Genomic DNA, 15,637 nt, shown 5'->3' with positions numbered 1-15,637 from the left:
AGGAAGGAAGTCTCTGGGAAATAGAGAAGACATTGATTAAAGGTTTTCCAGAAGTGGGAAGTCACCGCACTCTGGTGTTGTTTCCAGGGTTCAGGAATATAAATTTGAGAGCAGATGTCTGCTTTCTGTATCAGTGTCTCACTGGAAGTCACAGCCTGTGTGATGCTTCATCAGTGTCCGTGTGAATTTCATCTACACGCCTCATCGTTGTAAATATTGAAATCGTACTGGAAATGGAATTAATAAGTAGGCAGTTAGTGCAGATTGCCGCATGTGGCCTCCGTTTTTTTTAACTCGCCGTTGGTTTAAAAATAGATTGTTTTGATGGAACAAAGTTGTTGTTTACAGATTACCTTTTGTGGAGAGGGAAAACATTCTAATCCTACTAAAATGGCATCAAGAGAACAATACAACCAGCCCTAGGTGCCTACCACCCATTTTCAGCAAGTCTTAACATTTAACAGATGTATGTATCATCATATATGTAAGTCAGCTCAATCAATTTTTTTTGTGATATGAATCCAGGCCATTGGACTGAGCTACATCCCTAGCTCTTTTTTATTATTAAAATAGGAGATTGCTAGGTTTCCCAGGCTGGTTCAGACTTGTAGTCCTCCTGCCTCAGCCTCTTAGAGTGCTGAGATTACAGGCATAAACTATCAAGCCCAGCTGAAATAGGTTCTTTTTTGGGAGTCGAGTGAGACAAAGTCTTGCTGCATATTCCAGGCTGTCCTGAAACTCACTGTGTAGTCTGGGCTGGCCTTGAACTCATGGCCTCATCCTCACCAGTGCTGGGTTTACAGATGTGTGTCTCCCCGACCCACCTGCCAGTAACTTCTTCGTGTGATTTGTCTCTGGCTTTTCTAATGACCCAATTTAATTTTTCTATTTTAATAGATTTAATTTTCGTAGATCTGCACGTAGTGGCACATACCTGGAGTCCCAGTGCTCGGGAGGCTGAGGCAGGAGGATTGTTGTAAGTTCAAGGCCAGCCTGAGCTACAAAGTGAGCTTAAGGTCAGCCTGAACTGCATAGTGAGACCTTGTCTCAAAAAGACCAAAAAAAAAAAAAAAAAATTTGAATAGTATGTTCATATCAGTACAAAAAACAAAATATGTAGTAATAAAAATATTACGAAAAACTCTTATGCCAGTTCTTTTTGCCAGTTCTTATGCTCCCATCACCCAATGATCCTTCCAGTTTGTCCCCAGACATAGCAAAGATGGGTCTATCTCCTCGAGTTCCCCCTTCTTAACCAAGATGAAAACAAATACACACACACACACACACACACACACACACACACACACACACACAGTCTTGGCTTTGGCTTTGGATTTTTTTAACTGGGTAGTAATGGCACAACCAGAACCCAGTAGCCATCATTCTTTACAAAGTTAGATCAGAAACGCCCTCGCCTGAGATACATGCTGAATTTCATAAGCTTCTTTAATACCATACGCCAAATTCCACTGGAATAAGACTGGTGTTTTTCAATTTGTTTAAAACAACTTCCCTACCTTGTGGGGCTGGTATGTAGTTGGTTTTGTAGAACAGCAACTTGTATCCCCCAGAGAGCTGCTCAGTTTAATTCTAAAAATAAAGAATGTGCTCCTCCCTAACATGTGACTTGTTCTCAGGCAGAAAGATGGGTTTACAGGTCTTCTCAAGTAAATGCAGCACCACGTAATTCCTGCTCTCCCTTTATCTCTGCCGACCCACGGAGCCCTTCTTGAGGCGTGAAGGATGCTTCCCTGCTATCTGCCTCTCCTGGGTTGTCAACCCATGGAACAAAAGTACCATAGCCATTATACGAGTATAAATAGATTTTCTCTGCAAGCCGGGAGCTCACGGTGACTGATGAGAAGGTGGTCATTAATGTGTTGACTTCAAAAGTTGTCCTTTTGGAAAACTGCTGGAAGACCCGAATCCTGAATTAAAATGCTGGTTATAATAAGGAAAACATTAAGTAGTCAAGAAATAAAAAGAGCTTAATCGAGGGATGGCTGACTTTATTGGACAAGGACCCATAAGCTCTAATACCCTGCTGCATGGAAGCTGATTCCCTCCCAGTGGTAATTCTGTGAGACGAATGGTACCGCTGGGTACAGTGCAGTCGGACGGCAGACTGCCATGACAACCCTAATGACGTCAGAGAGCCACAGCCCACACGATCCCTCAGATTCAGTGTCACAATAAAATTTGCTTTCTCCTACTAAATGATAATGAAACAGAAGAGCGACACTGTGCCACAATTTATAAAACTGTTCTAAGTGGAAAGAAACTTCCAGTGACATTATGAGATCTTTGAAAGTGGCTCTGAAACTGCTTTATGACCACGAGTGACAATCGTATTGCATGAGTTATAGCATGGAGAATCCTTTGTGTTGGACCAATTAAAAAAACTAGCTTGTCACTGAGCAAAATGTGATGGTGTAAAAAGCAGACAAGAATTTAGTGAATTCTTTTCACCTAAAACCTTACCCCTTGGCCTCACCCAGATCTTGAGTGGAGATTACCTAAGCCAATTTAAAACCTTGTCTGTCCATATTACAATAAAATATTTGCCTCCTGTTACTTTCTTGGTTTTTACTTGTGATTCTAAATTCTGGCCGCTTACTGGAGCAACAGCTCATCCAGGAGCTACCAGAGACCTGGGTGAGAAGCTATGAGCCGTGGCAACCATACCGTCTATCCTTCAGGGTAACACTTCCTCTGAGGCATCCAGAGCTGTCTCCTGCGGACATCGTGTATTCGGATCTGACTGCTTCCTGATAGGCAATATAGCTAGCTCTTTATCACTTCTCGGAAGCTCTTTCTCCTTCCTGTCTCCCTCAGTATTCTGTGATGTGTTGCTGGCTTTGGTCCTCTCATGGAAAAATGATAGGCTTTTTTTGGTGGTACTGGGGTTGAACCCATGGCTTTGTGCATGCTAGTCAAGCTCTCTGCCACTGAGCTGTAACCCCAGCCCAGTAATAATATACTGTTACAGTCAAATACTGTTCTTACATAATTATCATTAATTCAAAGTATTCCATGCAGATTTATTCCTGTAAAAGCTTTCCTTGGTCCCATGCTGCATGTCTGTCCAGAAGATTCATTGATTGCTAACATTTAATATTTTAAAAGTGGAGGAACAGACTTAATAATCAATAACAAGTGGTTTGTTTATTTGTGTATTTGTTTTTAGGGCCACTCAGGTTTAGCGTTATTCAATTCTGATTTTTTGTTTTTTTTTTGTTGTTGTTGTTTTTCAGAGACTATCTGTTCTTATTTTTATCTGTGTCTTGTTATTTTTTTTTTTTTAACCAGAAAGGACTTTTTAGAAGTAAGCAGTATTCTTGAGTTCCAAACAAGTATAATGTGTGTAATGAAGAATATTTTTCTGGTTAGACACCTTAGGAAGTTGGTTTTCTACCCATCTTCCCCTTTACTCTCTTTTGGGTGATGTGAGGATAGTGTTGGTGTTTGGGGGTTTTGTCTGCTCTGCAAAAGTGTGGCCTTTGAGATTAGTCATCGTGCGGAAGGCAGGGGCCAGGGAGAAACCCAGAGGAGGAGTCTTCCTGTTTCACACACAGAAGAAGGTACATGAAGTGACATTTATTTGTTTTCCTGTGCTCTATAGCTATGTTTCCATCGTCCATGTCCCCGACTTCTGCTGAGATCATGAAACTCGGTATGATTTCAAAAATACTACCTGGACGAGTGTCCCGAGCCTCTCACACTCTCTCTGAACCGGGAGCTTCCTCTGTATTGGAGTTTTCACAACATAGAGCTCATAGATTCAGGATCAGCTCCCCTAGGAATGTTTTCCCAAGGGTACAGGGTTCTTGTTTTTGGAATTCAGGCAGTGCTGGGTAAACAGGCCCTGTGGATCTGCCATCTGCCCATTCTGCCGTCTGCCGGCAAGGGGCCCGGCTGGAGGCAGAGCCCTCCTGACAGGTCCTCAGCACTTAAGTTTTTATTTGAAATCCTGTGTTCTAAAATAAAAGCAGGGTGCCACACGGAGAAAGCACCCTCTCCTGTGTGTCAGGGCGCCCCAGCCAGAGAATGCGTCATGAATAAATTACATGTCCTTGGGTAGGTCATCCACCCTGGGTGTCTTTTTCCTCACCTGTAAAATGAGTTAGAGGAGATGGTCTCTAAGAACTGGTTTGGTTGCAGAAGAAAAATTATATGATTCTTCTCATTGAGAGGAAGCAGCAGGTTCCCAGGCAGGAATAGCAGTGACGGATGGGCACAGGGCCTTACCCACTGTGGGCTTCTCAGGAGGCAGTGTGGCTAAGTGGCCACATGCTGCGTTCACGCTTGACTATGGACTTCTGGATGCCACTGTCAGGAGTGCCGCTGTGCTCAGCGGCCAAGAAGAGCCACTGAAGGATTTGGAGTAGGAGGCTGGTCTGACAGCTGGGCTGATCAGGGTGCACAGGAGGAGGCCGCCTTGTAGAATGACAGCAGCCCCACCAGCGGCCGCACTAGGAAGGGTGCCGGGTGGGAAAGACCTTGGAACTAGGGAGATTTGGGGTTTCCCAAAGTGAGATTGAAAGCATGGGAACAGGTAAGATCTTTGCTAGAAATTGAAGAGAGGTTTGATGACATGGCATGGAGAACTTATTGTCAAAGAGACGGGACATCATCCAAGAGAATCACCTCATGGCGACCCTCAGGAGATGCCCCCCACACTTCCAGAGCACGGCCGCAGCACAGGGTGCTACAGAGGCTGAGGCCTGGGCAGAGGGAGTTGGAATTGGCCTTTAGGGTCTCACCCGTAAGACGCCACTGCCACTGCCCTGTAGCACGGGGGCAGGAACTTAATCCAGGCAGCCTGGGAAAAGGTAGAGACCCAGTAGAAAGACAAAGAAATCAGAACCCTAGTTTGAAGGGTGGGAGGGTGCGGACTGCAAGCCTGGAAGGGGCGAAGTGAAGACTGACTGCCGCTGGGACGTGCCGTCTTTAGAGGCCAGAGGAAGGAAGCCTGGCAGAGCCAAAGCGTGGAGATGCGGAGTGGAACGCTGGTGGTCACGGAGGAGGCAGCCAGAGAGGGCCCCGCCGGGAAAGGAAGAGGGAGGGGATGGGAGAAGGCTTCGGGAGCCTGAGGTGGTGAGGTCAGGGCATCACTTCGGCTGGCTTTTATTTTTATAGTGACGTCTACAGTTGGGTCATCCGATGTGAATGATATGAACGTAAATACGGGGGCTGGGGAGCCTGGGGAAAGTGAAGTGGCTCAGAGTAGCGTCTTCAGCGTTGGCAGCGGGGTGCTCCACAACCTTTGCTTGCCTTCCAGACAAGAACAGGATGTCATAGTCTGGAGTTTGCAAGGGGAACAATCCAATACAGGACACATATTTTATAAGGTTATTTATAAGAGTCACCCGAGGAGTCCTATACAAGAGAACACAGGAAATCTGACCCACACTAAAGACCAAAGAATGCAGCTGAGGGCCTGGATCCCATGGCAATGTCCTGCATGAGTCCAGCTGAATACCTAAGGCCCATAACAATGCCCCCCACAAGTCCAACTGGAGGCCCAGAGTCCATAACAATATCTCATGCAGGCCTGTTTCACAGATTTGCACTGGGAGGGCCCAAGGGTCCGTGGTGGAAACTAGAAAGTCTGTGCCAGCGGGATGAGGGATCTTCTGCACTGCAGCCAGGAAGCAACACCCAAAGTAAGAACTAGAGCTGCCCCGGAAAGTACCACAGCCATCCTCAGCAACAGTGAGGTCCTGAGCTCCTCCAACAATGAGAACAGCTGCGTTCCCATCAGGAAAGCCAGTGCAAAAAGCTCCAGGAGACTGGCAGTAGACCATCTTCCCCTCTGGAGCCAGGAAGTGATGCTCAAAAGTGAGGACCAGAGCTCCCCAAAAGTGAACCCTAGCCATTCTCAGCAACAGTAAGGTCCTGAGCTCCTCGGACAATGAGAGCAGCCGAGTTTATCAGGGAAGCCATCATGGCAAGCTCCTCCAGGAAGACCAGCAGCTTCCCTAACAGCTTCTCTGTAGCCTGCTCGGTTCTGCCTCTTGTGCTGCTGGCAACAGTCCTCAGGTGGGCCTTCCACACCCAGCACCACGCTGCTTCAGTTCAGCTGGGTGTTACAAGCTGACCACCAGTTGTCAATCCACCACACAGGGTGAGGCACGCAACCCCCTGGGCATCCTCGCCTGTCTCCTGGAGAGGGTGGTGCACTCACTCTGCTTGTGTGGCTCCTACCAGGCTTCTGTCTAAGAGCTTATCATCAATCTGCCTCAGTGTCTGTGTGCGCCCACTTGAGTTGGATTATCTTCAAAGACAGCGATAGCATGATCTGATTCTCAAGAGCTTACTGACTAGTATCACTTCTCAAGTCTCAGCTTGTTCAGCTACAGACCTAAACCTGTCCTTTTCTACTTGTAATTAAGCTTTTCTTACAAGTTCTGTGGAGTAATTTCAGGTATCTTAATTATCGGTGCAATAACTGGATGGTTTCCGTGTTTTATGGTTCAAGTCACTGCCAGTTTCATTGCTTTTGGCTAATAAATTCTCTTAGAAGAGCAGATGTTCACAGCGCTGCTTGCTTTAACTGTTAAATAACCAGGATACTAAATAATGGCCAAGTTCAGGGGCGGGGTGGGCAAAATCTGGATCCAGACCTGGATCTAGACGGTCCCATGTTTACCACTGCCTCTTCTCTCATTTCTGTGACTGGAATATTTGAGTTTGATAAGATAAAGTATTAGGAATATTTTCGTTGCAAAGATAGAACCCGTTCTTGGACTAGGCTAGGTGCAGAACTTAGAAGAAAAGAATATATTGGTGTGTATAACAGAGGATGTGCTACAGTAGGCTGGCTTCAAGCAGAACGGGATCCACAGGCCTAGCTAGTGGTAGCAAGATTCTTTTTCCAGCTCTTTTCATGTGGTTTTCTCTAGTGTTGGCTTTTTTATCACTGGAAGCCTTCATTGTGTATCTTGGGACCCTGGAATCCCGAAGAAAGACCCTTTTCTGTCTCATTTCCATCTACCAAGCACAGGAGTGCCTCCAGCACACGCCCGTCCCTGTGCTCCTTACTGTGCCTGGGACACGGAGGACTGTGCTGCCTCAGCCACATGTCTGCCTGGGGTGGAGGACAGGAGACCCCAGGGAGGCCTCGGCGAGATCACATGGAAAAGGTTCCCCCTGCAGAGAACGGAAGAGAGAGGAGATGCCCAGTCAGCCAAAGCTGCTGAAGTCTGCTGTACACACACTAGCCCGAAACCTAAGCAGTAAAAACCAAAACAGAACTTTTGCAGTCTCTAGTTACCGTTTTTTTTTTTGTTTTTTTTTTTTTGAGACAAGGTCTGACTGTGTAAATGAGGCTGGCCTCAAACTCACAGCGATCTTCCTGCCTCGGTCTCCGGAGGGCTGGGTTACAGGCGTGCGCCGTCACACGCGGTTCTGAGTTTATTATTCCTTGTAGCTGAACTTAGCGGTAATCTTCCCCGGATAGACAACTAGACTGCAGCGGCAAAGCTTTCCCCAGGGCTGGACTTGGCAGAGGGCTGAATGAACTGACCAGAAGGGGAGAACACATCGCTTCCGAGGCTTCTTTGAAGTCATCTGGACCTTTGAGTCTGCACCTCGATTTGAATTGGTTCAAATTAAGTAGGTTTGGTTCAGTCGTCATCTGGTTTCAGTCAGGCCAGAAAATAAGTCAGGAGAAAGTGTTTGGGCGTTCCAGTCCCACCTGAAAGCGGACAGCGGAGAGGTCTGCAAAGGGAGCATACTGTTAAAGGGCTGGCTCTGAAAGACGGACAGAGAGGATGCACGGACAGACGTGTTGACAGACTGGTCCTGACCCCGGGAAGTGTGCTGTCCCTCCGCTCCTGCCCGCCTTGCAGAGGCCCAGAGCCTGGCTTCCCCACACCCCACCCCACCGCCACCCAGCCTCGGGGGTTCCTGCTGCTACAGCACTGCCTCAGCGCCTGCTGAGGATGCCCTTTCTCGCCTTCCACCCACCACGCCTCCAGGCGATGTCTCCGAGAACATTTCTTTGATAAGCCAAACAATAAAAATGCTTAAATTAGATAGTTGCGTTATTAAAGTGATGTTTTGCCACTATTTTAAAACCACAGGAATGGGCTGGGGATATAGCGCAGCGCCTGCCTGGCAAGCGTGAGGTCCTGAGTTTGATTCCTGGTACCCCCCAAAAATAGATAAAACCACAGGGATGTGAATGACTAGACTTTCGCCACGCTGTTCAGCACATCAGAAATCCCCTCGATCTTTAGATCTTTATGTAAAATGTGGGTGAAAATAGATTCCGTAAAGCTGACGCCCAGAAGCTTCGTTCTTTAAAAGGTCTTCACTTACTAATTATATACAGGGGAGGAAAACCTAAGAGTCTTACTTAATATGACTGCATCAGAACTGCAGTTGCTCAGAAAGAAAAACATAAATCATGATTTATTTTCTTCGCTTTAGCACTTAAAACAAAAATGTTTGCAGTTTACAGGTGGCAATTACAGACCACAACAAAGCCACAGTTAGTACAACTGTCGGTCCTCGGTTCTCAAAATACACAGAAAACCCCGTGGGAGGGTGAGTTAGCTGCAAGGTTCCTGATCACAACATCCCCTTTCTGCTTGTGTGCCAGGGCCAGCGGGCTGCAGGCTGCCGCTCTGAGGAGGGTTTTCTCCCATACACCCATGACGTGTAAAATCTTTGAGTCTTCCTGCCAGCACTCTCAGGAGTAGGGTAACTTTATAGATGAGAAAAGGGAGGCTCAGGGGCCGAAGGGCCTAGCTGAAGTCACACAGCAAGGAAGGAGTAGACTGGGGCTTCCCTAGGCCCGGTGTTCATTTCCACCATCCAGATCTGTGACCCTCGCATGAAGCAGCCACTCAGGTTCAGCCTCTGGTTTGCCCTCCTGCCCTGTTATTCCAGCTCTGCTACCCTCAGACAAAACACACACACCTTCCTTTCCTCCTGCAGCTGTGTCAGCAGGGGCGGAAGAAGCAGTGCCGTCTTTCCCTCTTGCATCGCCAGGCCTCCCAGCCTGGGTGTTCCCCAGGGGCCAGGGCGTGGCAGGGTCTCACCCAGCCTGGGTGGCGGGACGGGCTGCCACAGGGTGTGTTGGCTGCCCCAGCCCAGGCTGAGTAGACTGAGGGCTTGAGTGGGAAGATTTGGGAAGCTGTGAAATCAGGAACTACATTCTCCTACGGGCTTGGAATCCTGGCTCCGTTTCAGACCTGAGAAATGTTTTGGTAAATTTGCTTTGATGTTGAGGCAAAACCCAAAGCCTAGAGTTTTTGTGTGTGAATGGAAAATGTTTCCACAATTCTAATGATGCTCAGAAGCTGGACTTGCTTTGGGAGGAAGAGGAGTAAGGGAATATTGGATTAGAAATTTCAATCTGTTAAATAAAGCTATAAGAATAAATATATGTGTTGATGAACCTTTTTCTTAAAGCTAGCCTTTACCTAATCTGACCCCGCCCAGCTCCCATATTTATTCTGGAGACCTGAACCCTAAAAATTCATGTGTCCCTTGTGCTCTGTTACACCCCGCCCCCCATCAGCTTGCCTGGGCCCAATGGCTGAGACCCCAGAACCCGACAGCGCTGACAAGGATGACCTGGTGCTGTTGAACGAGATCTTCAATGCGTCCTCCCTGGAAGAGGGCGAGTTCAGCAAAGAATGGGCAGCTGTGTTCGGAGACAGCCGGCTAAAGGAGCCAGCGCCGACCGGTGCCCTGGGAGAGCCAGACGCCAAGTTCCAGACGGGCTCCGGATTCCTCCCTTCGCAGCTTTTAGAACAAAACATGAAAGACTTACAAGCCTCCCTACAAGGTGTGTGCTACAGGGATGGAAACTGCATTTTGTGCTTATTGATTTTTCTTTTACTCCAAATGCATATTTGTTCCTTGTCTTTTTTTCTACATATATATTTTCTTTGATTGTTTTCTTTTGTTTTTATTTTATAGCTAATATCTTTCCTTTGCATTTTGGGGGGGGGCAGTGTGTTTTTATTTGACATCCAGTGACTTTTTTAGCTGAAGTTCCAAAATCAGGTTCCAACCTTCAAGTCTGTTGTGGGGTTTAAGATCTATTCCTTCTCATCATGTTCTCCCTATGTTAACATTTCTTATGAGGAAAATGCTAGGAGGATGGTTCTGAATCTTCCTTTGATTTAGAAAAATTTTTTGTGGCATGAGAAGAGGATCAAGTTGCCTTCATGGTTGTGACCACCCCTACCTGGCCACCAGCCTGAGTTCTCCCATCTACCCATGAGGCAGAGTTCCCCTCATGCCCATAAGCATGCCCTCTTTTTTTTTTTTTCTCTTTTTTGGTTTTCTTTTTCCGGTCCCAGGAATCGAACTCACGACCTCATGCCTGCCTGGCAAGCGCTGTGCCACTGAGCTAAATCCCCAGCCCAAACGTGCCCTCTTTTGGGTGCTGATCGACAGTATGTTGGGCCTTTACCATTTAGTTCACTCTAAATTTTCTTGTACTTGCTCTTGCTTTCTCCGGCTTGATCTGCCCTTGCCCTTAGCATCCCCCAGCTCAGCTGCTTCCGTTCTGCCAGACACGCAGTGAATCCCCACCCAAAGCCTCAGAAAACATATTTCCATGCTGATCAGTAGTGGTTGGCCATCCTGGGATGGGTTCAAGGTACAACCAAAGCTCAAAAGCAGGCGCGTGCTGGCTAGGAATCGTCACCCATTCCTTCATTGGTTTAAGTTGCCAAAATTGAGGGCTGGGGATACAGTCCAGAGCACTTTCCTAGTGTGCCTGGGTTCAGTCTCCAGGACTGGGGAAAAAAAAGCTGCACAAATGAAAACTCAAGTTGACATGTAAAGTTTTAAGTTTCTAAAGCAGGCAGACCTCAGGAAGGAAACTGTTTTCTACCAGCTTAACACTTTTTCCTCCTTTTACTCAATGTTCCTTGTAAGACGGGAATTAGTATTAAGAAATTCTCAAGGTGTTTACTTTTTCTATGAATTTACACCCTCTCCTTCATAAAAACAACGTGTTTATCTGGCACTTAAAGCCGAGTACGATGGGCAGAGCTGGGATGATGAAGTAATTACGGGCTATTAAACCCTCAGGTTTTTGGAGATGAGGTCATGGGTCCAGGAGTTGGTGGGCAACACCAAAAGAAGTCTTACACCTTTCTTTATGAAATACTTGATTCCTTTTATCTTCTCTGTGAGTCCTGTGGTGTAGCCCTGTCAGGTATTAGCAGTGATGGCTTAGAGATGACAGGAATAAATGAGATCTAAAAATATTCTCCACCCAGAGTTTCACCCCTGGGTTTCACATGGGTCTGTGGAGCCCAGGCGAGCAAAGGTTGCCAACCTACTTGAGTTTCACCCCCACCCACCTGTGGCGGAGGTGCTAACAGGCGTGGGAGAGTCATAAGGCCAGAGCCCTGGCTCCCTGCTCAGATCCTTGGGGTGCTGGAGGCTCTCCAGCTGTTTCAGAAGGAGCCACGCTGGAGCCCCCAGCTTTGGAGACCTGTGGGCCCTGCTGCCGGAGACAGCGAGGGCTGGGCGTCCGTTGTTGCAGAACCCGACAGCCGAAGGCAGCTCCATGCCTCTTGCTCAGCAGCAGAGTGAGACGGGCTCAGCACAGACCTGAGAGCCTGCACCCTTTCATGGCAGTGGCCCCAGGACCTTACATCAACCTTGTGCACATCCAAGAGAAAGGCACCAACCCCACGTAGGGCAGAGAGGGAAAAGCAAGCTGTGCTAGGGGAGGCCTGTGAGTTCTCAGGCAAACAAACGCCCAGCTGCGGTTACCGTCCTGCTAGCGTCCCCGCAGAGCGTTCACTCATTAAGTAGTATTTATGGGACCTCTGTGCACTGAACACTGGGGACTCATCTGAACAAAGTAGACAAAGCTCCGCGCCCTCCTGGAACGCACACGATGGGAAGGAAACAGTGAAGAGCAAGCACAATCAATGAACAAGTCACACTGGCGTACAAAGTGACACTGTTAGGGAGAAAGAAGAAACCTAGCTGCGGCAGTGCGTGTTGGGGACAACGGGGAAGGTCCAGCTCACAGCTGCACCGGATTCTTTACTGGGTGGAACTTTCAGGGGTGAGAATTAGCCGCATAGACACCTGGGCATTGAGGATGGCCTGCACCTATAACCTAAGGTGAGGGTGTGTCTGGTGTGGTTGACGTCTGGAAGAACGCTGTGGTTGGAGCTGACCGAGTAAGGGGCAGGGGTGCTCAGAGGAGTGGAGGAGAAGCCACATCACTGTGGCCGTGAAGCCACAGGGGCTGGCCGTGTAGGGCTTCGTGGCTCTTGGCCAAATCTTCGTGGCCTTCCTTTCAGTTCAGATTAAATTTGGGACTATCCTAGTTATCTCCAGGCAAGAAGTGACACCATCAATTTACTATTCAAAAGGAGTCACTTTGGCTGCTAAACTTTCCTTCCTTCTTCTGGAGTTCTCTCAAGATATGGTTAAAGGAGTTGTTTTGTAATTGCTACATTATCCTGTTTCTTTTGTATATGAACAGCCACCAGTGGGAAGTCTGTGGAACTCAAAATGATGGGGCAAGGCTGGGGGCATCATACCCAAAGGGGTTAAAAGGAGCAGCTCAGTCAGCTTCCGCTGCACCTCCAGATTCTAGCAGATGTATCCCTGGTGCTACCCAACGTTACCCTGATCCAGGGAACAAAGAAAAGATGGCTCCCTGCTTCATGAAGAACATGTCATCAGTTGTCACTGTACTGTATGCTCTGTCAGGGCTGCCTCAAAGGAAACAAGGCTGAGTGTTTGCTCTAGATTTCTTTCACTATATCCATAGACTAGAAAAATCCACCTTTGCATACATAAGTAGTTTAGCTTAATCATAACTATTAAATGTTGGCTATCTTATCATGAAATCTCTTCCTCTGATTAACTAGATTATCTACAAAACCGAATTCAAAACAACCCTGCAATAACTAGGTAGCCCAACTAGTCTTGGGTAGCAAGTCTCAGTGGCATATTGGCTCAGTATAACAGAGAGGTAGGGAGTTCAGAGCCGGGGTTTTATCTCCAAACCCCACCCAACCTCACGCTGCAGCCAGTGGTGAGGCCGCTCCGACTCTCTCAGCCTTTCCGTCTCTGTGAAATGAGGAACAGACTCCGTTCTCCTCCCTGTGGGCATCCTTATCCTGAGGTTGGCCGCCCCTGCAGACTTGCTGAGGTCTAAAATGGTGCGGTCCTGTGAATCCACGTGTGGATGGTAGAATAGCATTCACCAGCACGCAAGGTGGCACACGCTGTGCACCATGCACTGTCCTGTTTGCTTTTTACATGTGTCAATTCATTTAATCCTTGTCACACCCTTCCCATGCAGGGGAAATGATCATCTGTATCCAGGCAACTGAGGAACCCAGTGGTGGAGTGATTAGCTCAAGATCACACACCTGGTAGGAGCAGCTGGACTTTGAGCCTGGGCAGTCTGACTCAGGCGCCTGCATCCCCAGTACCTCTGGCTCACCTCAGAGCAGATGTGGTGCCCAGCATGGCCTGCCAGGCCTCTCTGGGTACCACCAGGGGGACAAGGCTTGGCGTGGGCATCCTGGTTGCACAGGAATGAAGACCCCTGGCCAACCACAGAGGAGGGATGCACGTGTACATGCCAGGGGGCAGGGTCCCTGGGCACACAAATGTTCAGTGATGTTCCAGAATAGAATGTTTGAAATCAGCTTGTCCTAGGAAGTCTGTATGGCTCCTGCTTTAACACGTGTGCTGAGTTTCGCTGATATTCTACTTCCCAGCTCCTCAACCCTCCTGTGCACTGCGCTTCCTCCTCCTCCTCCTCCCCCTCCTCTTCCTCCTCTCCCCCTTCCTCCTCCTTCTCCACCTCTTCTTCTCCCTCCTCCTCTCTTCTCTTCTGCCTACATTTTCCCCTTCTCTGGCCACTGTCCTCATTCTGTCCCCCAGCAGGGAATGCTAAGGTAGTGGGATTTAGTAGATGAACAATTAAACCTTTCTTTCCTCCTCCCTCAAACTATAGGGATACATGTCAGATCAAGTTGTGCTGAAAACCTGAAGATGGAGTTAATTTTAGCTGAGATTTTTAAGAGTTTCTGAAATTGTCAGGGTAATAGTGACTGGGGTTTCCTGTGTCATGCAGTGATAAGAAAACTGTGCCTTCCTGAGGCCTCCTAGCACAAGTCGGAAGAGCCCCAGCCCGAGCAGAGACCAGGCAGGCTTGGGAGGCCCTGCTTGCTGTTCTTCTCCTTTCTCTACCAATGTCTACAGTCTAATTTAGAAGTAGACTCTGATGTGGGAAACATTACCAGTTGCTCAAAATAAAGGCACTAGGACATCTTTCAACGTAGGATTCTACAAACCAAAGGGAGGAATCTTGTTCCAGAGTCTTAAAAAAGATAGAACCTTGTGTTCATTTAGGACATAGTTTGTTTTGCCCAATTGACGGGTGCCGGTGCCATCTGGGTGGGTTTGCATTTAGGGCTGATGTAATATCAAGCTTTAGATTATCTCAAATAAACCGTTCCTCAGCCAGAATTCATCTCTTGCTATTCTGCGTTTAGTCTGGCTCCAGGTAACTGATTTTTCCAGTATCAGATGAAGAAAGGCAAAGAAAAAGACTGCAGGCATATTTATAGTTTGAACACAGAGCAGAGACACTGTCAGCACGAGCCAGTGGGATTGTTAGTGCCGTCAAAGCAGCAGCTCCTGCTGACCCCGCTGAGGCACATCTGCAAGGCAGACCGTGGAGCTCTGAATGATTTAAGTGCCTCTGCTTGTCCACGGAAGGAACTTGGATGACAGTCTCCTCCACCCACATTTTCGTGGGGGCATTGAATAACCTCAGAAAGGTCTTGCGACTTGCCAAGCTGTGGGTTTTTACACCATTCGAGTAAGGTCCAACTCCTGAGCTCGGTTTACAAGGCCCTTCAGGGCCTGACTCAGTTGTGTGGTTGCCCAGACCTCCCACACCATTACTTAGCATGCATGACCGGGTGACATTTTTCTGCTAGAGAACCATGTATCTTACCCAGACAGTGGACTTGAGCCATGTTGAGCTTTAGTGTGCCCAGCTGTCCCAGCACCTACACCACCCACCTACACATGCTTGACGCTTTACCTGGTTGACTGCTCACACGTCAGCATCTCTGTTTCAGTGTCAGTTCCTCTGGGGAGCCATCCTTCACTCCTTGTCAGCCTAGTGACCAGTGCCATGTGTTTCTTCTCCCTGCTCCCAGCACATATGTCATCATTCCTCTTGTTCTCCTTATTGGAAAATTGACTTCATTTCTGTCTCTAAGTTGTCAGAGGAATAGTGTCCATATCTGTGTTGCTCCCCTATTGCATAACACAATTTAACGCATGGCATTCAGTAGATGTTTTAAAAGTGGTACTTATTGGATGGATGGATGGATGGATGGATGGGTGGATGGATAGGTGGATGGGTGGATGGTTGGATGGGTGGGTCAGTGGGTGAGTGAATGGGTGAGTAGATGGGTGGGTGCATGGATGAGTGGGTGGGTGGATAGATGGATGGATGGGTGGGTGGGTGGATGGATGGATGGATGAGTGGGTGGGTGGATGGATGGATGGATGGATGGGTGGGTAGGTGGATGGATGGATGGATAGGTGGGTAGGTGGATGAATGGATGGATGAGTGGGTGGGTGGATGGATGGATGGACG

The 15,637-nt window shown here is 48.0% G+C and overlaps 1 protein-coding gene across 5 annotated transcripts in view; it reads left to right on the top strand.

The window, feature by feature from the left end:
• The window catches only part of Ica1 (islet cell autoantigen 1, 69kDa), a 160,810-nt gene that overhangs the window by 136,938 nt on the left and 8,235 nt on the right, over window positions 1–15,637 (top strand). For all 5 annotated transcript variants that reach the window (XM_005388098.2, XM_005388101.2, XM_005388099.2 and 2 more), the window contains exon 13: window positions 9,536–9,805. In XM_005388098.2, coding sequence (XP_005388155.1) covers window positions 9,536–9,805 — 270 coding nt within the window. The remainder of the gene's footprint in view (window positions 1–9,535; window positions 9,806–15,637) is intronic.

Source organism: Chinchilla lanigera, unplaced genomic scaffold (genome assembly GCF_000276665.1).
Source record: "Chinchilla lanigera isolate Chin_1 unplaced genomic scaffold, ChiLan1.0 scaffold00031, whole genome shotgun sequence".
Lineage (NCBI taxonomy): Eukaryota > Metazoa > Chordata > Mammalia > Rodentia > Chinchillidae > Chinchilla > Chinchilla lanigera.
This window is presented reverse-complemented; position numbering and strand designations above follow the sequence as displayed.